Source organism: Heloderma suspectum, chromosome 7 (assembly GCF_057233095.1).
Source record: "Heloderma suspectum isolate Gila_16-S chromosome 7, 16-S_ref, whole genome shotgun sequence".
Taxonomy (NCBI): domain Eukaryota; kingdom Metazoa; phylum Chordata; class Lepidosauria; order Squamata; family Helodermatidae; genus Heloderma; species Heloderma suspectum.
The window spans coordinates 49,160,100-49,182,378 of NC_139464.1; the positions used below are offsets into that span (position 1 = coordinate 49,160,100).

General features: G+C 46.7%; 1 protein-coding gene across 1 annotated transcript; it reads left to right on the plus strand.

The window, feature by feature from the left end:
* The first annotated feature begins 831 nt into the window (after nucleotides 1-831).
* Nucleotides 832-21,071, plus strand: GSG1 (germ cell associated 1). The gene is made up of 5 exons (XM_084810066.1): nucleotides 832-1,156; nucleotides 8,112-8,159; nucleotides 9,485-9,637; nucleotides 10,486-10,597; nucleotides 19,950-21,071. Exons 1-5 carry the CDS (start codon nucleotides 832-834, stop codon nucleotides 20,284-20,286), a joined length of 975 nt encoding a protein of 324 aa, XP_084666192.1. The 3' UTR covers nucleotides 20,287-21,071.
* Nucleotides 21,072-22,279: the final 1,208 nt, after the last annotated feature.

The window sequence follows — 22,279 nt, forward strand, 5'->3', positions numbered from 1 at the left end:
GTTACTGCTGGCCTTCACCCCTCCATCACATCCCTGCCCCACCTGATCCAGAAGGTTTCTAAATCATGGGGGGTAGGGGGAGCCTGTGTGCATAGAACAGACTTCCGTCTTCATGCCTACACACACACACCCCTAGATGGCAGGGAGTAGGGCCGGTGTGTCTGTGATGGCTGGGCAGAGCCAACAACACAGCCTTGCTCCCTCCATTGCATGAGGGGATAACACCCAAACAGGGCTCTTATGAATACAGAACAAGGAAGCACTCATTATTTTTTTCAATTCCCATAGAGTAAGAGGGTGTTATCTTATTTATGTGTTTCTAAAGAAGACTTGCTTGTCTTTTTATTGCACCTTGCTTGGTACTTTCATTTCACTTCAGAGGCGCTGCATTTCACGGGGCCTCGTTTTCCAAGTCACTCAGAGAGAACTTCCAGACAGAAGTTCTGGAAGACAGAACGAATGGTAGGAAAACATGGGAGGGTGATGAGTGGAAGGTGATGTCACTGGGCCCTCAGTAAAATCCTGTGAATGAGGCAGGACAATTGTACATGAACAGCTTCATCTGAAAGCACCCACATTCACATCTGCCATAGGCTCCCTTACTCTTTCTTTATGTTGTGCTCTCCTCCATCTTTGCTGAATGCAGCTTGCACTGGTTGAAGCTATAGAGCTTCCACCGCACCCGTCCTTGGAGACATTTCCCACAAATGCTTGTGCCATTATTTCATTAATATTGGTATTACATCACCTGGGGACTGAGAGAATATCACACAATAGCCGGAGCCATAAAGGACAACAGGAGAATCTCTGATGTTTACTGACTTCTTGCAGATGGAGCTTCTGAAGATCCTACCCTGGCATCGTGCTGTGCTGGCTGTGGTTCTGAACCTGCTGGCCCTCAGCCTGTCCACAACAGCCCTGCTGGGCAGCTATTGGTGCATTGGGACGCAGAAAGTCCCCAAGCCGTTATGCGGGAAGACAAAGAATACCAAGTGCATCGGTGTCCCCATGCCTGCTGACAGAGGGGCTAGCAATTCCTCTTTACCATCCCAGGATGCGGTGCACTATAGCTGGGAGACTGGGGAGGATCACTTTGACTTCCGGTACTTCCACGCAGGCATGTGGCTTTCCTGTGAGGAGAACATAGAAGGCTCAGGTAAAAATTTCCAGCCAAGCAAAGGCAACAGCCTCACTCTTTATTTCTTTATTTATTCATTCGTTTTTATGTACTGCCTTTCCATCAAAGCACTTAAGGTGACTGACATCTTATGAAAATGGCTTACAGTCTAAGAGACATAATACAAAAGGGACTGACTCTTTCATACGGTTAGATAATGACGTTACATAAGGACCAGGTGGAATGGCTGCTGAGAGAGTGAGTCCTGGGAAGGGTGGAGCCAAATGGCAGTTGGTCCCCACCAAGCTGATGGAGTGGTCCTTGTTGTCTCACCTTTCCCACTGAGACAGCCAGGTGAGACGGCTGCTGATGGTTACACACTCTTAGGTCCTTGAGATGGGTTTGGTGCCTATCAGTGGGTGAAGCTGGAAATGAGGACTTCCTCCCTTCGCATGACCCTTCAGGACATGGAGGGTGGGCGCACTAGTGTTGAAGGTTTTCTGTGCAATATGAAACAACACTGTCTTAGGAAGGAAAGGAGGAAAGAAGGAAAGTGTCTGGGAAATGAGTATGGCTGCCAGGTTGATTCAGTAAGGTATGTTTGCTTTGCATGGGAACTTATTCCACACCCCAGTTTGGAACTTTAGCATTATGCCAGAAGAAAGAAGAGCCCCCCCCCCCATTAAGTATGATGTGCCATGGGGAAATCTTGCATTATGGGGTCTGACTTGGCCCAACTATTGTCTGTCTGTTGTGCAGCAGATGGTGACTAGCTCATGCTCGGCTCAAGGTATGTGTGCCTTGCAGCCTACAAGAATGGGTGAGTCTAATTGTGTATGTGTGTGTGAATCCAATCCCAAAGATAATGACCCTATCAGGACTGCTCTTTGGTGGTCACTGGAATCGCTACCTGTCTCCCGCTATTTGCAACGCACCTGCAGTCCCCTAGCCTCTTTGCGTAAGATATATAAATCTGTTTGGCTCAAATCAAGAGGGGTGATTTTATATGAATTTTGGTACAAATACTTTTTTGTTATCCATACAAAACTGTAACATGGGACCCAAAGGCCTGCCTAAGGACAGTTTGTAGCCTCCCGCATCCATAGTGAAATCTCTATGACGCACTGGGAAGAAACCAGCCAGTAAAATCCTGATATTACATACACTTCTGGAAGTAGTTTCCATTGAAATCAACACAATTTACACTTTCCCTAATGTGTTTAGGATTACGGACGAATCGGTAGGGTCAACGTTATTCAATTGCCCATGAAGTAGTACACAGAGCCTTGATGAAATGTGCAGCTATTACTGAATAGGGAGGAATTCTGGACACTAAAGAGTTGGCTAAAATGATACAAAGGGACTTAGAGCGATTAGTCTTGCAGGCAGGGGAGGAAAAAAAACACTACAGTAGATGGTGTTCAGCTGGTGAGGACAAAATAACTTTAAAAAGCAAGCCTACATCTGGGGAACATAATCTGCAGAGCCAGATGCCTGGAAAGCAATATAGTTAAAATAAAAAGGACTTTGCAATGGAGGGCATACAGGTTGGACACTTGTTTATAGTCTGATCTAAAATTACAGACAGACTTGACAATCGTCTACACTGCAGATGCAGAGTTGCCCTTTGGCCAACTGTTAACTGGCTTGACCTTTTTTTTTACCTCTTGGAATTTGTTTTAGTGCAAATTCAGCACGACTGAATGGGAATTTCAAAATTTACTCAAATTTAAATGAACTACCATCCAAATGATCAATGCTGGTTGGCTGGTTGGTTGGTTTGTTCCTGTGTATTTGCCAATGCATTGAGCAGGAAAAGGAGATGCAAATTGTGCTTTATGCATTTATCAGATCCAGCTTACATTAAGAAGGCTGCAATGCCACAGCCCGTCGGCTGGCCTCTAATGGGCTGTAGGTGTTGCAGAAATGCTGCTTCACTGGCAGGGTGGCAGACTTACATCCAGGAGGAGCTCCCAGGGACCCCCGGTGTGCCAGTGGAAAGCTCCACGGGCATAGATGTACCGCCAGTGGTGTTTCACCAGCAGCAAGCAGGAAAGGGATGTTCTATGGTGGGTTGGAGGGGGCCTTGGATCCACAGAATCCAAAGCCCCCTCGTTCCCCCAACACCCCTTTGACAAGGGAGAAAAATTACAACAGCCCTGCTGGTGTAGCGATTTTCCTTCCAACCGGTGTTAATGAGAGGGGAAATCTTTTTTTAAAATGGTACACGGGGGTAGGATAGAAAAGGAAAAGCTGCCCCCCCCCCTTCTGCTCTGGCTGACATGAACCAGCAGGGCTTTGAAAGTGGTGGCTCTTCCTCCGCGGATTCTCCCGCAACCCCCGTAGGATTGCTCTGGCTGTCTGCAATCCTTTGCGTGCTTAATGTGGGAGTAAGTCCAACAGAGCTCAGTGGGGCATTTTCTCAAGTAAACATGCACAGGGTGGGCTCCACTGCACATATATCAGGCGGCATTTGTTTGTTTACTGCACTTTCATCCTGCTTTTCTGACCATTATTGTCTCCCAAAGTGGCTCACATCAATACAGAGAGGCCCTGCCATCAGGCTTAAAAACTAAAATGACAAGACACACAGAGGAAGGGGAGTGGAGGGAAAAGGAAGAGGAGGCAGATTAGTTTTTCAAGGCCAGAACAAGGTGGTGAGCTATAAATGGGCATTCGACTGCACTTTGGGCCAGGCCGCCAGGCTGATCTTCCCTTGCTGGTGTCAGTTGGAGCGGAGTGTTCTTTCTGGCAGGGAGGGGGAAGCGATCTCCCTGCAACTGCTCCTTCTCTGGCGGATGGATGGGCCAAGTTGGTTGGTCTCCCCTTGGCTTGATGTTATTCCTGGGAAGCAGGAGGTGGATGGGTGGGGGGTGCAGCCTCCCAGTGGCCCTAGGCCCCCTGGCCGATCGCACAAGCCAGAACGTGCTTCCCTTCTGCCTTCCAGTCCCAGAGAAGGAGCATGCACACTCTGCTCTATGCATTTCTCTGGGACCCCGTCTCCACGAAAATTAGGGATGTATGAAACTCGCTTACCTTTTCACCTAATCTTTCGCGGTGTGGGGGGAGGCGCTCTGTCCCTCCCCCCGGAATCCTCGATGGGGTTAGGGTTACCTCCCCCCCGGAACCTTTGATGGCTGGCTCTGCTCTGCAGCCAGGCCGCGGAGCAGCCAGCCAGGGCCATCCGCAGCCGGATTTCCGGCCACAGACGGGCTGCTGTGGACGCAAATGGTGGCCGCCGTAGCGGCCGCCATTTGCATCCAGCCAGGAAGCCGTGATAGGCTACGTAAAAATTTACATAGCCTATTATGGCTACCCCCCCAAAAAAAAAACCCCAGCGTACGCAAATGGCAGCGGCTATGGTGCCCGCATTTGCGTTCCCCTTTTTTTTGCCGTTTTATCTTATGTAAATATTCACATAAGATAAATCGGTGAAAAATAGAGAACGCAAATGGCGGCTGCCGTAGCCGCTGCCATTTGTGTACGCTGGGTTTTGGGGGGGGGGGTTAGTCGTGATAGGCTATGTAATTCCTACGTAGCTTATCAGGGCTGCAAGGATGGCAATGGTGGCGGCAGCAGCCCAGCTGCGGCTGGCTAGGAGACCAGCCGCTGCCGCCGTCGGAACTGCCACCGCCGCTGAATCCGCTGCATCCGCCCCAGGTAAGTGCTGTCCCAGGGGGATTCTGCAGGGGGGGCGGGAGGCCATTCCGCCACGCGTTCCGGGGGGGCGGATTCTAAAGAATCCAGCCTCACTGGAATCCGTGGTGGAATTCTCTGCCATCCCTAATGACAATGGAAGGAGAAGCAAATGGAGAAGTACTGGATTCTTTAGAAGGAATTAGCTTTGCTGCGCTTTGGTCCATGCAGGGCTCCATGAGCAGGTTCTCCGCACCAGTAAAAATCACTTCCCACCAGTTCCCAGAACATACTTCCGGGTCGGGGTGGGGTTGGAGTGAACGTCATCTGACTGGCAGGGACTGCTCCACCAATAAGAGAGGCTTCCCCCCTCCCCCCCTTTCTTGTTTCCCCTGAGACTCCAGATGCACCTGCATTTCAGGCGATGAGCCTCACTGAGCACAATGGGAGTTACTTCTGAGTAGACACACATATGATTGTGCTGGGAAAGAGGGGGGCGAGAACAGAGATGGGAAACCAGCCCCCTTTCTAACTGCAGGATCTCTCTAAGGAAGGGGTAAAGTAGTTACCTCCTAAGGCAATAAACCAAGCCTCGGAGAATTGCAGGTTTGATGAAGCACTTCAGGGAATCAGTGCTTGAAATTCTGTATTCAGTTCAGGGGGATCGCTGTAAATTCTGATGTGGGCATTCAGGGGACTAGCCTCATTCAGCACAATGGGAGTTACTTCCAAGTAGACACACATATGCTTATGCTGGGAAAGGGGAGGGGGGGACAGGAATGGGAAACCAGCCCCCTTTCTAACTGCAGGATCTCTATAAGGAAGGTGTGAAGCCTCACAACCAGCCCCAAGCCTCCTAACCCGTTGGTGCACTTCATCGCTGTAACAGAGGAGTGAATTACTTACTTCCATGTGCGTATTTAGGTGACAAGCCTCATTGAGCGCAATGGGAGCTACTTCTGAGTGGACACACATATGCTTGTGGTGGGAAGGAAACACCCGTTGACCGGGGTCACGGTGAAAGGCACCCCCCCCCGGCCAGGGCTAGCATACCCTAGGCCAATGTGGGGGTTGGGGCACACAGCAACTATACTGGGGAGAACCTGAATTAAGGAAAAGAACTGGATTTTAAGCAGTCTCAGGAAATCCAGTTTTTCCGTGATAAGCTCCAGGGTGGCTGTTGGATTGCCATAATGTCATGTATCCCTAACGACCACAACACGCAGCCATTTTGGAGTAAATTGCTGGTGGAGACACCCCCTAGGATAAGAGAATTAGATTTTGTAACCAAATATTCCCTGCCTTGAAGAGCATTCTTAGAGAATGTTTTTGGCCTGCTTCTCACTAAGGAGATAAAGCTTTTTTATCTGTTGTAGTTTTTATCTTTGATACCTTAACTATCGGCTAATTTTGGTTGACCAGTGTCTTGCCCATTGTAATAATCTGTAAGAGATGAGTTTTGTTATCAGTCATTGTATATAATGGGTTGTGCCCAGACTACGGTCAGATCTGTACCTCGTGTCATATCAATATGATCCCATCATGATGACACTATGTCCCTCACACATTTATACCTCAGAGCACACACAATGACATCTGTTGCAATATTTTGGGATAATATGGAATAAAAAGTGGGAAATAATGCTAGAAAAGTGGTATATAGAATGTGTAATGTGGCCCAACCGTTATCAGTACACTTCAACACCAATAAAAAGCACTAGTTTAGATCTAGCCTAGGTTAGTTGCACTTAATGCTCATTGAAATCAATGGGACTGAAGTCATAACTAACTTTACCATTGAATTCAATGAGACCCAAGTACAACTAACGTAGCCTAGATCTAGCCCCTTGTATTTTTGAATTGCTGCCATAGCCTATGGGCAATTTGGAAATAAAACAGAATTGAACTGAAGTATATGCTAATTATATTGAAATGATTCGCTTGTTTTTAATCTGTGAGCTGCCCTGGAAACTTTTAAAAGTACAAAAGTGGCATATTATATCTCGGCTGTACCACTTCAGCCTGCAGGTGGGGTGTGCACATTATTGAATACTTGTGTATGCAGCAAATGTCTTTGCACAAAGAAAATTAGCACATCAGAGAGAAGAGTTCTAGGCAAACCCTCTTCATTCTAGCACTCTAGTTCGGTATGTGGAAGGTGTTTTTTGTGTGAAGGAGTATTCAGTCCTGTGAATCCCCCAGCAGTGGTGCAGTTAGGTCCTTTGAGACTCTGGACTTCCAGTGCTTCCAGGTGGGACTTTTATTATGAAATCACCCTTCCTCAATCACAGAATTGGGGGAGGGGGTGTTAGAAAAAAGGAGACTCCATAACCATTGGCGTCTCAAGTTACGTAAGAGCCCGAGTGGCGGGAAAATATAGGCGGAGCAAAAAGGGAATCATACTGACGCACTCATGACTAACGGCTTGGTAAGCTGATAGTGACTGTTTATTGGATATTAACTTAGTGAGCCGATGTACTAACTGTTTCATTGGTTACTGGTGAGAACAATAGAAGCGATATGATATAAAGGGCTTTTGCACACGTGTCTCGGGGTCCAGACTGCTCTGCACCCGTTTTGCAAAACGTTCAATAAAATAGTGTTGGATCCACTGCTGCCTGCCTGGCATTCTTTTCTTCTAAACCGAAAGCAAGGACTTTTTATCTAACAGGGGGCAAATGACATCATATTCCATGTATAACTGTCCCATGTTTTTTCACTGCTGCTTCCATTTGTTTTCTTACCACAGAAAATCCGAAAAGGAGAGAAAGATGCGAAGTGTCTATTGATTGGTAGTGTTAGGAGCCTTCTATCTGGAAGCACTCTTAACAGTCTTGTGGGAGCGGGGGGGGGGGGGGCTCTAAGCCAGCCCTACTTCATTAGGGACCTCTTCATTCTGTGGAGTGGGGTGGCAGGGTTGGACATCTGCCCCATAGTCCCAGCCAGACAGCACCACTGTCAACCAGCTGGGGTCTATAGTGGTACAGCTCAGACAAAGGCTTATCAGCTTGGTGACAACTAAGCTTTTGCCTTTCTGAAGCCATGATGATGAATAAATGATCAGTAGCCTAAATGGGAGCTGGTTGTTAATGTGTGTGTGTGGGGGGAGGACAAAAACACACTCTGCATTTCAGATGAGTATCATTCCACTGTCCTGTCCTGCCCTGCTCACTTTATAGCACCAAGAAACAGAGGCAACCACCTGCAGCCTTTCCTTTACTCTTAGAATCTAAAATAAAATAGTCCAGAAGCAATCAAGAACCTACAGTAATTTCAACAATATGGTCCAGAGTCAAGAACCAATCTTTCTTTCTTGCACCTTATGGGAAAATGTATTTACCATCTTGTTTTCTTTTAGACGAGAAATGTCGCAGCTTCATTGAACTTTCGCCTCCAGCAGAGAGGGGTAAGCGTGGGAAAGGGGTTTGGAGACTGGTTGAGCTGGGGCAAGCGTTAGGAATGGGCACGATCCTGCAGCCAAAAATTAACAGCGTAGTATTTGGGCATCTGCCGTTTGTGATCTTTAACCAAAGCACTGCAGTTTGCTGTAGTATCCTAACGCATCTGTCTCATGACACGCTTCATGATTTTTGATACCGAGACTTCTACCTTCTCCCATTTCCACTTTCAACAGAATTGCCAGTAAAAACAGCCTGGTTTTACATGGCTTCAGCAGATAAAATTGAAATGAAAACATGGTTGATCAACTTCTTTGAGAAGGCCTGAGTGGACTCTGAAGAAAAGAATCAGAGATCCAAAAAAAAGGGGGGGGGGCTGGATTGAATGTATTAATTACAAGCTGACACCTGTTAAAAATCTCCCAGAGACTGAGTTTTGGTTTTAGTTTGTTTTTTGAGAGTGGTAGATACTGGGACCATCTCTGATCAGTAGGCCCCACAGTTCTTGTATTACACTTGATGGAGCCTGTACAGTCATTGCCAGAAGTTATCAGAGGGATCCATACAGCTGTCTTGCAAATACAGCCAGGTGTTCCCTTCTACACCCATCTAGGGACTCTGACAGGCTTCAGGGAGTCTCCTGGACATGGCAGGTCCTGTTGAAAAGCTGATGGGAAGGATGCAGTCTCCGCGATTAAGCCATGATGAGCACTCCCTTCATTTCAAGCCTTAGTATCCCTAGCTTCTGCTAACAATCTGGACTTCACTCCTCCTGATTACATACATACCCCAAAATTCTGCTTTTTCCAATCATTTGTATTGCTGATTTGGGTCCCTGGTAATGGCCTGTGTAGACTACTTTTCTCTGACTGCTACTTTCAGCCCACTGGTCCTTTGTTAGAGGCTGGTGGATGCCCCACTGCCTAGAGGTCAGTTCTCCTTTGTGAAAAGGCTCTTTCCTTACAACTGTCAAGCCATCTTTGTTCAGGAGTGTGTAAGGATGCTCACTGTTTGCAAGAGCAAGCCCCCTCATCTTGTAACCCACCAAGTCGAGAACGGTCCAGCATCCGTATACGGCAGCCTACCAGGGGCTTGCTAAACCTCCTGGTTTCGCTGCTTGCTTTGCACTGCCAAAATGGGAGATGATCAAGCACCTGTGAGGCAGCCTTGCATAGCTGCTGGGCTGCTTTAGCCTTGGTGGGGCACATGTTGTACAGGCCCGTACTAAAGTATTCTGTCACCTTCCGTCAGTGAGGAGGAGGAGGAAGAGAAGAGATCTCTGCTGTCAGGTTGTAACCCTGGCTGATTGGCTTCTTCTGGTTGCACACAACAGGCATCCTCTGGTTGTCACTTGGATCAGACATGGTTTACATCACCTTACTGCTCATTAGCTTCATCCTCCTGCTGGTGGTGTTGTTGTACACAGGAAATCCAGTCTGTGGTCTGAAGCTCAGTGCCTTTGCTGCTGTCTCCTCTGTATTGTCAGGTGAGTGCATTTTATGGAACGTGGACTGACCAGGTGTGCTACTTTATGGAAGACATTCCTCTCTTTGAAGGTGTCCTCTGTTTGATGGGCTGACTGTTCCAAATCTGCTGTAAAGACAAAGAACGATTAATTAAAGCAGGGGCTGCAGTTGCCCATTAGCAGCTGGACAGCAGACTGAGCAAGGGGCACATAGGTCACCTGGTCACAGTCTTCCCCACTATGGTGAGAAGTACTGTATTTCTATTTCAATTATAGTAATTAATTCTGAATTTTCATCTATACATGCAAATTAGGAATTACACATTTTATACAGATCTGTCGTCCTCTTTTGAGGTGATGCACATCGTCATTTTTTTTTGGTAATGTGCCAGTGGCCACCCTAATGAAATGTTTGGTATGTGGATTGAGCAGGGGGTTGGACTCGATGGCCTCGTAGGCTCCTTCCAACCCTACTATTTTATGATTCTATGATTCTATGATGAGGAAGGTGGTCAGTTGATGAAAACTAGAGGGATGCATAGAAAATTGCAAGGGTGGGGAAGGTACATCCTCTCCAGAGCAGCAGCTGGAGTGAGAAGGCAAAGCAAAGAGTGCAACAGTGGTGGGGAGAAATGAGTTGAAGAAAACAAAAGGGAGGAAGTCAGAAAGATGCCAGGAGGGGCATTAGGACCCAAGGGATGTTTGAATCCGCTGGTGATCCCTTCAGTGAGAGAGGCATTTCCCAAAACTTCAGATTCTAAAACTTAGCTCCATAATGAGATGGGAAAGAGAAAGAGAAGCAATGTTTCTTGTCCCGTCTGAATTGTGGCTTTGGGTGGATGACCTCCTTTCCTTTGCTCTCAATTTAGGCCTGCTTGGAATGGTGGCTCCCATGATGTACAGTCAAGTTTTCCAGGCAACAGTTAACCTGGGGCCCGAAGACTGGAGACCACACTCATGGAACTATGGATGGGCCTTCTAGTAAGTACATTTTTTATTTATTAAAATATGTTACACCTCTCTCCTTAGAACACTGAACACATCGAACTGCCTTATAGTGAGTCTATTAGCCCATTGGGCCCTGTGCTGTCTACTGGTGGTGGCCCTTTAGGGTCTTGGGCATAGGTACTTCCCAGTCCTCTTCCTGAGAGATCTTCTATGTCAGGGAGAGGAAACATGTGGCCCTCCAGATGTGGTCAGACAGGGACTCCCATTATCTCTCACTATTGCCTGTATCAGCTAGGGCTGATGGGAGTTGCAATAACATCTGGAGGATGTTCCCCATCCCTGCTTAATCTGGAGGCAGCAGGGGTCAAACCTGGGACCTTATGTGTGTGCCCTACCTCTGAATTAGGGTCCCTCTCTCAAAACCAATCTGCTCTGTGACAGAGCAATCAAACAACCACTTCATCTCATATTGCACAGACTCCTGAACTCACTTCATAGCCAGGGCCAATTTTTGTTATTGTGAATCACCCCTTAGTTGCTCATATTGAAGAAATGAATTCACAGTGTTTACAGTTTAAAAAACAGAACCAAAACATATCAACCACCATTGTTTCATGACTTAAATCCACTTGGAGAACCGTCTCTCGCTTCCAGTATGCTGTTCCTAGGGGTGTACGAAAGTCACTTACCTTTCCGAAGGGTGACATTCGCAGTGGGGGGGAGGCGCGCCGTCCCTCCCCCCGAAATTCTCCCTGGCCGGCTCTGCTCTGCAGTGACTCCACGGAGCCGCCGGCTGGGGCCGCCCACAGTCAGACATCCAGTCACTGGGCAGCCTGCACAGGGACGCGAATGGTGGCCGCCGTAGCCGCTGCCATTTGCGTCCCTGTATTTTGCCATGATAGGCTACGTATATATTTACGTAGCCTATCATGGCAAAAAAAAAGGGGAACGCAAATGGCGGCAGCTATGGCAGCTGCCATTTGCGTTCCCTTTTTTTTTTTTTTTTGCCGTGATAGGCTACGTAAGTATTTACATAGCCTATCACGGTAATAATGAAGAAACGAATGGCAGCAGGTAAGTGCTCTGTTTCGTGCACCTTTCGTGGGGGGGGCGGGGGGCTTCATTCCACCACAGATTTCAGGGGCACTGGCATTCGGCCTCACCGAGATCCATGGCGGAATTCTCTGACATCCTTAGCTGTTCCAGGATGTCTGTTTCTGTGATGCTTCCCTGTTTACTGTGATCCTGCTGATGACTCATCCCTTGTCCAGCTGCACTGGCTGCCAGTCCATTTCCGGGCCCGATTCAAAGTGCTGGTGTTAACATTTAAAGCCCTTAACGGCTTGGGGCCAGGCTACCTGAAGGATCGCCTCCTCCCATATGTGCCTGCCTGGACCTTAAGATCATCAGCAGCAGCCCTTCTCCGTGAGCCCCTGCCAAAGGAAGTGAGGCGGGTGGCTACTAGGAGGAGGGCTTTTTCTGCTGTGGCACCCCGGCTCTGGAATGAGCTCCCTAGTGAGGTTCGCCTGGCGCCTACATTGTACTCCTTTCGGCGCCAGGTGAAGACCTTTTTATTTTCCCAGGCATTTTAGCATTTTAGCTTTCTAAATTTTTATCTTTGCTGTTTTAAATCTGTATTTTAAACTCCTGTTCTGCTGCTAGGTTTTATTGTGGTTGTATTGTTATATTGTGGTTTTAATGTTCTATATATTTTAAATTGTTTTATTGTGTGTTGTTTGGTTTTAATTTTTGTGAACCGCCCAGAGAGCTTTGGCTATTGGGCGGTATGGAAATGAAATAAATAAATAAAATAAATAAAATTGTCCTGCATTAAGTTATTAAGGATTAAGCCCCCAGGGCTTTACATTTGGCTGTTTCTATGTACTTTGGAGTGAACAGCCAGGATTGGCAAATTTGCTTAACACCCGGGGCCATGGCTAATTTCTGGATTCAGATGTATAATTTGTTTCTCATTATTTTTACAAACCTGGAAGATGGCAAAAGTTGGTGGAAATTAAAGAGTTTGCAAAACTCTCCCTGGGCCTGGAGGAGATCTGTGGTTGAATGGAATCTGTTCCCTTGGTCACATGCAACGTATTTCCATGGGAAATCTTTTTGACCCTTGGAGTTTCTTCTAGTAGTTTCATCTTCAGTGCTGCAAGTCTCCTTTGTGCCACCATTCTCCCAGTATTTAATATTGTTCAAGCCCTAGATTTCTTCATGGATACATATTTCCCTCCTAGCTGCACTCAACCGTGAGCTTTGCTGATTGTTTTTATTAATCTTATTACCCATCTTTTGTCCAAAGAACTGAAGGTGGCATACATACCCCCACCCCCATTTCATCCTCACAAGAACCCTGTGTAGTAGGTTGGGCTGAGATGAAGTGATTGACCTAAGGTCGCCCAGTGAGCTCCATGGTTAAGTGGGGACTGGAACCTGGGTCCCCCCAGTCCTAGTCCAACATTCTAACCACTACACCACCTTACTATATGCACTCTATGTATATAGTCAATTCCAGGCTTCTGAGGGCCCTTGGGCAAGACACTTCTAATGGGCCCCCTTCCCTCAGTGTGTGCACCTTCTCTCCACCACTGTCACCCGCTGCTATTGCTCCTCATTCTCTTTTTTGTAATTGCTATCACTTACTTGCTCAACAGATAAAGAGTCAATGAACAAGTAGGCAATGGCATCTACTGCTTCTCCTTCTCACCATCACCATTATCTGGGCCAGAGCGAGAGGCAGGTGAACAAGACAGTTGCAATGGTGAGGAGGAGGAGTTCGGGGGGCTCTTGTCAGGGGGGCCCTGCTGGGGTGTGGGGGTGTGGGCCCTCAGCAGGTACCCAACCATGCCTGCCCTTGACACTGGCCCTGTATATAGTAACTGTATTGTTATTATATACGAAGTTAATGCACATTTTATGCATGATAAACATAGGACACATTGCCATGCAAAGGGGAGCAGCTGGAATCCACTCAAGGGAGGTGTTCCCAGCAAGCCCTGCCCCCTCCATTTCAGAAAACAATTCCACCTTAGCAGAATCTTTAATTGCGCCCCACGTTCTGTTTTAGTGAACATCTCCATACTGATATGGGATTCACATAACCCTGGAGCATGTTGCCAGCTACTGATGTGCTATAAACACTAGATTCTGCTGCTGCATTTGGAGTACCATTTCATGTGCTACCGTTCCTCACAAGTTAGAGTTGTTTGTGATGGTATGGCACGCTGCATTGTCTGGCAGGCACTGCTATGACAGCTTTGCCTCAGGCACTCCGCAATCTTAGCTTGATAGAAAACACTGGCCTGGAGAGAAAATAAATATCCGAGCAGTCCTTATGGTTCAGACCACAGGTCGTCCTAGTCCAGCAGATGCCTCTGGGAAGCAGGCCATGAAGGCAAAAGCTCTCTCCGCCATTGTCCCCCAGCAAATGGGGATTTAGAGGCCTGCTGCCTCTGTGCCTGGAGGTTGTATAGCCATCATGACTATGAGCCATTGACAGCCATGTCCTCCATGAATTTGTCTAATCCCCTTTTAAAACCATCTAAGCTAGTGGTCCTCAGAACACTCCATCCATTGTCTCCATACTTTTCTCTTTGGGGGACACTCAACTGGTAGTTCTATATTATCATCAGGGGGGGGGGCTTGAAATTTTTGCTCATTTAAACATAGAGATCATGACAGCTGAAAAATCATCTTGTAGATGCTCTAATTATTTTCACTACCTTTGAAATGCAAAGTTAAAGGCTACTATGCTGGCCTAGAGAGAAAATGGTATTTTCTTGGGCTTGGGCACTTTCTATGACCTAACCTGTATGCTTCTTAAACTCTACATTTTAAATTTACATTTCCAGTCCACATGAGGGCTGTTCCAATCTGCTGTTCTAGGACTGCTACTAGTCTAAGGGTGGAATGGGCACTGTGGTGGATATACAGCAATGGCAGAAAAAAATATGGCTAAAAGGAGGTTTATAAAATTATGAATGAGAGGTGAGGAGAGAGATTTTGTCTCTGATTCATATTCTGACCCATAAGCAAAGTTTCATAATGGTCTTATGGCACTAGCTAAATACAAGCCCAATCAATCAATAACAATATGTTTGCTTGCTTTATACCGCAATTTTCTACCAAAAAAATGGCACTCAAAGCAGCTAGACGTACTGTAAGTAAGGAAGTAAGAAAATAAGTACATACATACATACACACAAGCACCCATCTGATGACACTGACTGGAATGTCCAAAACATGTCCTTCTTCACACTGTGAAGAGTAAATAACAAGATGTGGTGAGGGCATTCACTCAGGCATCTCTAAAAAGGATGAGAGAAAATTAATGGAAAGCAGGTGTATCCGTGGCTAGTCTCCACGACAGCAAACTAGTATGATATTTCCTTTTTGCCTGTAGGTCCTACAGGTGGAGTAGTTATTCAGGCTCCCATGCCCCAGTAGGTTCTGCTGTCAGGTCTGCACTCAGCAGGCACAGGTACGATGAAAACCAGCTTCCTTTTTATTAAGAATGACCCATGGAAGCATAACTTTCTGGTAGCAAAGTAAAGCAACTTATGCAGACTTCCACTTGTTCCAACATACACAGAGAGAAATTTTAAAAAATGGGGCCCACACCCAGTTGGACTAAACCACACCAGGCAAGTATCAGAGGGGAACTGGACTGTTCCACAACAGGCCCCTTAAAGAGACATCCAATGTGCCACAAATAGAACCTCTGCCACTATAGACACAGTATATCCCTGAGACCAATATGCTAAGGTCAAACAACGCTGGGGCAGGCCATCATCTTCATGCCCTGCATGTGAAGCCTAAGTCATCTGGCTGGCTACTGATGGAAACAGCATGCCAGACTTAGACCTTGGTCTGATCCAGCAAGGCAGGTGTCAAGGGCTCCTTGGAGGGCTCTCTCAGTCTAATCCAGTAGCCAAGTCAGTAGTCAAGTCACAGACAAAGGGATTCTTTTCAAAGCTTTATTCTTCTTTTACAACTTAACAGCTCTACAGGTAGCAACTAGATCTGAGCAGCAGCATCCCTATGCCCTAAGTTAGAACAGTTGGTCCCCATTTGAAGGGCAATTACTGGCAGACCCCTGAATATAAGGACTAGGGAGAATCCCTCCCCTTTTCCCTTGGATCCTCTGGGCGCAACCGTTCTTTGAGCGCGAACTATTTGGCGCCGCTCTCTGCGTCTGCACCGCGCATCCCCCCCAGTCTGCTATCTGTGCTGAGTCACTCCCTGGACTGCTTTCTAAACTAGGAATGTGGGTGGGAGGAAGCTCCGTCAGCTGTTGGTCCTGGGAAAAAAGGAGCGCGCTCCTCTCCCGAAGGAGCGACTGCTCTTCCTCAGCATCAGAACTACTCTGGGATTCTATGGGCTCAGTGTCCACCCTGACAGCAGGGCTTAAATTCTTTGCCAGTGGGCTAATCGACACTAGGATTTTTATTAGTACTTCAATATTTGGCTCTCTCGCTTGGCACACAATGCACTCCTCAGTCCATCGCCCTGATGCTATTTCCCCCTCAATATTCCATTTCTCTCCAGACCTCTTTTATGATTTTTTCTCCCCTGGTGATTGTGGCTTCTGTGCAATACTGAGTTATGTGTATTCCAATCGAGCAGTATTATAATGCTTACTTGTTGGGAGTATGAATAACCTGTCTCTCTGTCTGTCTGTCTGTCTGTCTATTCCATTATTACGTTTCTATACTGCCCAATAGCTGAAGCACTCTGCACTCCTGCTCAGGTGTGCATGCATTTACCTGATTAAATAAAAATAAAAATTAAAGAGACTTGCATGTCTCTTGCAAGTCATAGAATCAAAGAAGCATAGGAGGGTTGGAAGGGGCCTACAAGGCCATCGAGTCCAACCCCCTGCTCAATGCAGGAATCCAAGTCAGAGCATCCCTGACAGATGGCTGTCCAGCCTCGTCTTGAATGCCTCCAGTGTGGGAGAGCCCACTACCTCCCTAGGGAATTGGTGCCATTGTCATGTTGCTCTAACAGACAGGACGTTTTTCCTGATGTTCAGCCAGAATCTGGCTTCCTGTAACTTGAGCCCAGTATTCCATGTCCTGCACTCTGGGATGATGGAGAAGAGATCCTGGCCTTCCTCTCTGTGACAACCTTTCAGGTACTTGAAGAGTGCTATCATATCTCCCCTCAGTCTTCTCTTCTCAAGGCTAAACAGGCCCAGTTCTTTCAGTCTCTCTTGATAAGGCTTTGTTTCCAGTCCCCTGGTCATCTTTACTTCCCTCTTCTGAACCATCTCCAGCTTGTCTGCATCCTTCTTAAAGTGCGGTGCACAGAACTGGACACAGTACTCCAGATGAGGCCTAACCAATGCTGAATAGAGGGGAAGTAGTACTTTCTGGGATTTGGAAGCTATGCTCCTATGAATGCAGCCCAAAATAGCATTTGCCTTTTTTGCAGCCACATCACACTGTTGGCTCATATTCAGCTTGTGATCTACAACAGTTCCAAGATCCTTCTCACTTGTAGTGTTGTTGAGCCATATATCCCCCATCTTGTAACTGTGCATTTGGGTTCTTTTTCCTAGTGCAGAACTTGGCATTTATCCCTATTAAATTTCATTCTGTTGTTTTCTGCCCAGCTCTTCAGTCTATCAAGATCACTTTGAATTTTGTTTCTGTCTTCCACAGTATTAGCTATCCCACCCAATTTGGTGTCATCTGCAAATTTGACCAGCATTCCCTGCACCTCCTCCTCCAAGTCATTAATAAAAATGTTGAAGAGCACTGGGCCCACGACTGAGCCCTGCGGTACCCCGCTTGTTTCCTCTCCCCAGTTTGAGAAGATCCCATTGATAAGCACTCTTTGAGTCCAATTCTGTAGCCAATTGTGGATCTACCTGATCGTTGTTTCATCTAGCCCACTTTGAGCTAGTTTGCTCATCAGGAGATCATGGGGCACTTTGTCGAAAGCTTTGCTGACATCAAGGTATATTATGTCTACAGCATTCCCACAGTACACAAGGGAAGTTACCTGATCAAAAAATGAGATCAGATTCGTCTGGCAAGATTTCTTCTTGACAAATCCATGTTGGCTTTGAGTAATCACTGCATTGTTTTCAAGGTGCTTACAGATGGATTGCTTTATCATCTGCTCCAGAATTTTCCCCGGGATTGATGTCAGACTGACTGGTCTGTAGTTCCCAGGTTCCTCCTTTTTAAAGATAGGGACAACATTAGCCCTCCTCCAGTCATCTGGCACTCCCGTCCTCCATGATTTCTCAAAGATAATAGACAGTGGTTCTGAGAGTTCTTCTGCCAGTTCCTTTATTACTCTAGGAAGCAGTTCATCTGGTCATGGAGGTTTGGACTCATTCAAAGTAATTAGGTGTTCCTTGACAATATGCCTGTCGATCTCAAGCTGCTATCCTGCTCCTTCAGCCTGTACTTCGCCTTTGCCAGGGGGGTCATAGACCCTGTTTTGGGAGAAGACTGAGCCAAAGTAGGAATTGAGCACTTTTGCCTTTTCTTTGTCATGTGTTATCATTTTGCCAACCTTATTTAATAGCTGAACCATCATTTCTTTCTTCTGTTTTTCACCATGCACGTAGCTGAAGAAAGCTTTTTTGTTGCTTTTAGCATCCCTCGCTAAGCTCAGTTCGTTCTCAGCTTTAGCCTTCCTGGCACCCTCCCTGCAATTCTGTGCTACCTGCCTGTACTCTTCCTTTGTTGTTTGGCCTTCCTTCCACTTCCTGTATGTGTCCCTTTTTGTTTTCAGGTCATCTCTAAGCTTTTTGTGAAGCCACATTGTGAAGCTTTTTGTGAAGCCACAAGCCTCAAGGCACATTAGCTTCTTCTGTTGTCTTCCACCTTTTCTTCTTGTTGGAATTGTTTGTAATTGTGCCTTGAGAATTTCCTTTTTTAAAAACTCCCACCCATCTTTGACTCCTTTTCTCATTAGAGTCGCTTGCCATGGGACCTTACTAATCATTGTTCTGAGTTTATTAAAACTGGCTTTCCTAAAATCCAGGGTAGGGGCTTGGCTATACTCAGCTTTTGCTTCCTTTAGAACCATGAACTCAAGTATAACATGGTCGCTTTCCCCCAGAGTTCCCATAACTGCTACTTTACCTACTAAGTCATCTCTGTTGGTTAGGATAGCCGATCCTCAAGTTTCTTCCTCTACTTTCTGTAGGAGGAAGTTATCCGCCACACAAGTCAGGAATTTCCTGGAGGGGCCATGTTTTGCAGAAATTGTCTTCCAACAAATATCGGGGAAATTGAAGTCCCCCATTACTACATCATCCTTCCTTGAAACCTTGGCTATTTGCTTTTCAAAAGTTTCATCCTCGTCTTCTCCTTGATTGGGTGGCCGGTAGTAGACTCCGACCACCGTGTTCCTTTTATTCTTTGCCGCATTTATTTTGATCCAGATGCTCTCGATGGGGCTACCAAGCTCATCCTCCTGTATTTCTGTGCAGAGATATGTATTTTTCACATACAGTGCAACCCCACCTCCCTTTCTGTTCCTCCTGTTCTTTTTGAACAAGTTATATCCTTCAAGTGCTGTATTCCAGTCATGGGAGTCATCCCACCAAGTTTCAGTTACACCTATCAAGTCATAATTTCCCTCCTGTACTAAGAGTTCAAGTTCGTTCAGTTTGTTTCCCATACTCTGGGCATTAGTATATAGACATCGAAGACCATGTGCTTCATGGTCTGGCTTTCTTCCTACATGTTTGTGAAGACTATTATTAGGCGCTATTAGAGCTGTTCTCTCTGTTGCGGTTCATGAGCCTTTGTCCATTGTTACTCCCAACTTTATGTCCCCCTTCCCTGTAGGATTCAGTTTAAAGCCCTCCTGTGGCCAAACACATCCTTCCCAGCCTTTGTGAGGTGCAACCCGTCCCTTGCCAACAGTCCATCTTCCAGGAAGTATAGTGCAGCACTGTATTGCAGCTTGCAGCATGTGCTTGCGCAATAAACACAAATGATAACGCACACATGACATTTCAGACTCCTCTGATGTGTGACACTTAATTGCATTATGAACACAGCAGATACTGTGCTGTATTAACATGTAACAACACAGAAGCAATTGTGTGCGAAGAAGAAATACCGACCCAGCAGTGCCTCAGAAAAGAAAGGAGCTCCGGTGTAGACTCTGCTATTGGCAACCCCCTGTCCTAGCTGGTAATACTTATTTCTCCTTTTCCCCTGCCACTTTTGTTTGGAGAAATAGTGCAAGCACCTGTAGGAACATTGTGTTCCATTCTGGCTGTGATGTTGTCTCTAGTTTGCCTACCAAAACACACCAACTCCAGTGCTTGATCCCCACCACGCTTTTAACTGTGAAAAGAGGAGCCATGAATAAGACCCCAGTTCTCCATTCCTCTCTCTTCCAGTGTGGCCTGGGCCTCCTTTACCTGTTGCATGGCCTCTGCCATCACAACCCTGAACACGTACACCAAGACGGTGCTGGAGTTCAAACACAACCACAAGAAAGGCTGTGATGGGAGCTTCACAACCGATCAGTCTCAACACAACCAGTGCTTCATGCTGCCGCAATACCGACCCGGGGAGCAACCGGGTGTCTTCTACCAGCACCAAGAAAAACCTCCCCACCCTGTCTCCCAGGGGGTCAACTTCTACTTCAAGCTGCAGCAGAAGGTGCTACAGAGGGAGCCCGACCTAGAGTTGAAGGAGGTCCTGGGAAAGTCCGTTGGGGGAGATCCCTGTTAGGACAGACAGAGAGAGTTCGGTGGGGCAGTAGAAAAGAAAGAGAATTCTGAACCAAACATTCACCTCCTCTGGGGGTTTGGCCCTTCATTCACTCTGCTGGGGAATTTGGGGTGGGCTGATGGCATTCAGTCACTGGCCATATGAACATAGGAAGCTGCCTTATACTGGCCACGTTTGCACATAATCAGAAGATTGTAAGAAAATATCAACCATAAATATCATGTATGAAATGTTATCTGTAAGGCATAATAGAAGTAGCACACAGTAGAAGATACAATGGGGTGGTGGTGGTGGTCAGCTTTAAATCATCTAGGATATATAAGGCACGCCTCAGGCTCTGCACCAGATGTGAGAGCAATAGACTTCAGCTGTAGCATTTGCAAGTATTCAGAACATCCGTGTATTTCAGAGCAAGAGATCAAATAGCTTGTCTAAGGTCAGTGTTTGTTCGGAAGATAAGGGTTTGATATAATGACTATTCATCCGTGTGTTTGTTAAAAAGCTATGCAGCCGCTAGAAAGCTACCAGTTACTTTATCTCCTGAGCTCGAAGGTAATGTGTGAGAGTATTTTATACTATGTGTAAATGGGAATTGTTTTTTTCTTGGGTGGTTTTGGGTGGCAGAATTTTAACATTTGTATATAAAAAGGTTTTATGAAATTTTGTAATATAGGAGCAGGGTGTTATCTGTAAGACAGTATTTTTAATGTGTTTGGTTTGATTTATAGCTCCTGAGGAAGGAAGCATCCTGAAACACCTCGAGTGCAATAAATTTTGTTATCTTGATCACCAGAGCTTGTCTCCCCCTGCTTTACCATCGTTCAAGGTGCTCTTTCCCTCTTCACGTCCACGTTTGCACAGAAGCCAGAATTGCTGGCCTATCCTGGTTGACGGTGAACGAGCAGCGTGCTGATGATGTATGTATGTATCCGGCTTGTTTGCTCCCACTTTGCTCCTCCTTTCATGCAAGCAGGTAAAACAAACCAGAAATGGGAAATCTGATGTGACATCCGAACTCAAGCTCCTGGTTTCTTACTGCCAAGCAAGCCAGTATTCATAAGCCAACCCCCACCCCCGGTTTATTCCTGGCTAATGAGCCCGGCGTGTTTCAGAGCAACAAACCAGGAGCCTGGGTTTGGATGTCAGTCAAAGCTTTCCGTTCTGGTTTTGCTTTACACACTAGTATGAAAGAGGGAATGAGCTGCACACACAAGCATGCTGTTCATTCACGCTAAACCAGGATGAGCCAACAGTTAAGTCAACTGGCTAATTGTTATGCGCGAACGCAGCCACTGAGTCAGACCGCCGGTCCATCTAGCTCACTACTGTCTACACCAGCCTTCCCCAACATGGTGCCCTCCAGATGTGTGGGACTGCAACTCCCACAATCCTCAGCCAGAAATGAGAAATGGGAGTTGCGATCCAACACATCTGGAGGGCACCATGTCGCGGAAGGCTGGTCTACACTGACTGACAACAGCCTGCCAATGGGGGGCTTTCCTCCCGTTTCTAATAGGGGGCACGAAGGTTGGGGACAGAGCCAGGAGGCGAAGCATGAACGTGGGGGTGGAGCCACTTCCTACGAACCACACAGAGCCCTTGTGCCAACAATACAGGACGGGGGCTTGAATCACACACTCCAGACTCTCTCCACATGGCCATTCCCCCCGCCCCACACACACACACTGAACATTGCTCCTATAAGATGCATATAGAGAGACACAGATAGGAATGGGTATGAAGTTATTTTACTGAGCAGTACATTTTATTTCTCCTTGCCTTCATTCTGGTACTGCCACATGTGTCTCATTGTCTGCTTTGTTTGAGGTTTTTACATCTCTCTCTCTCTCTCTCTCTCTCTCTCTCGGGGAGGGGTGGTTCTGTGATTGATGCAAGGGCCAGTCAATCAACACTGTACAGCCCTCCTCAGAGCACGTGGGATGGGGCAGGGGAGACTTGCTTCATCACTGACACAAGTGCTAGCCAATCAGTG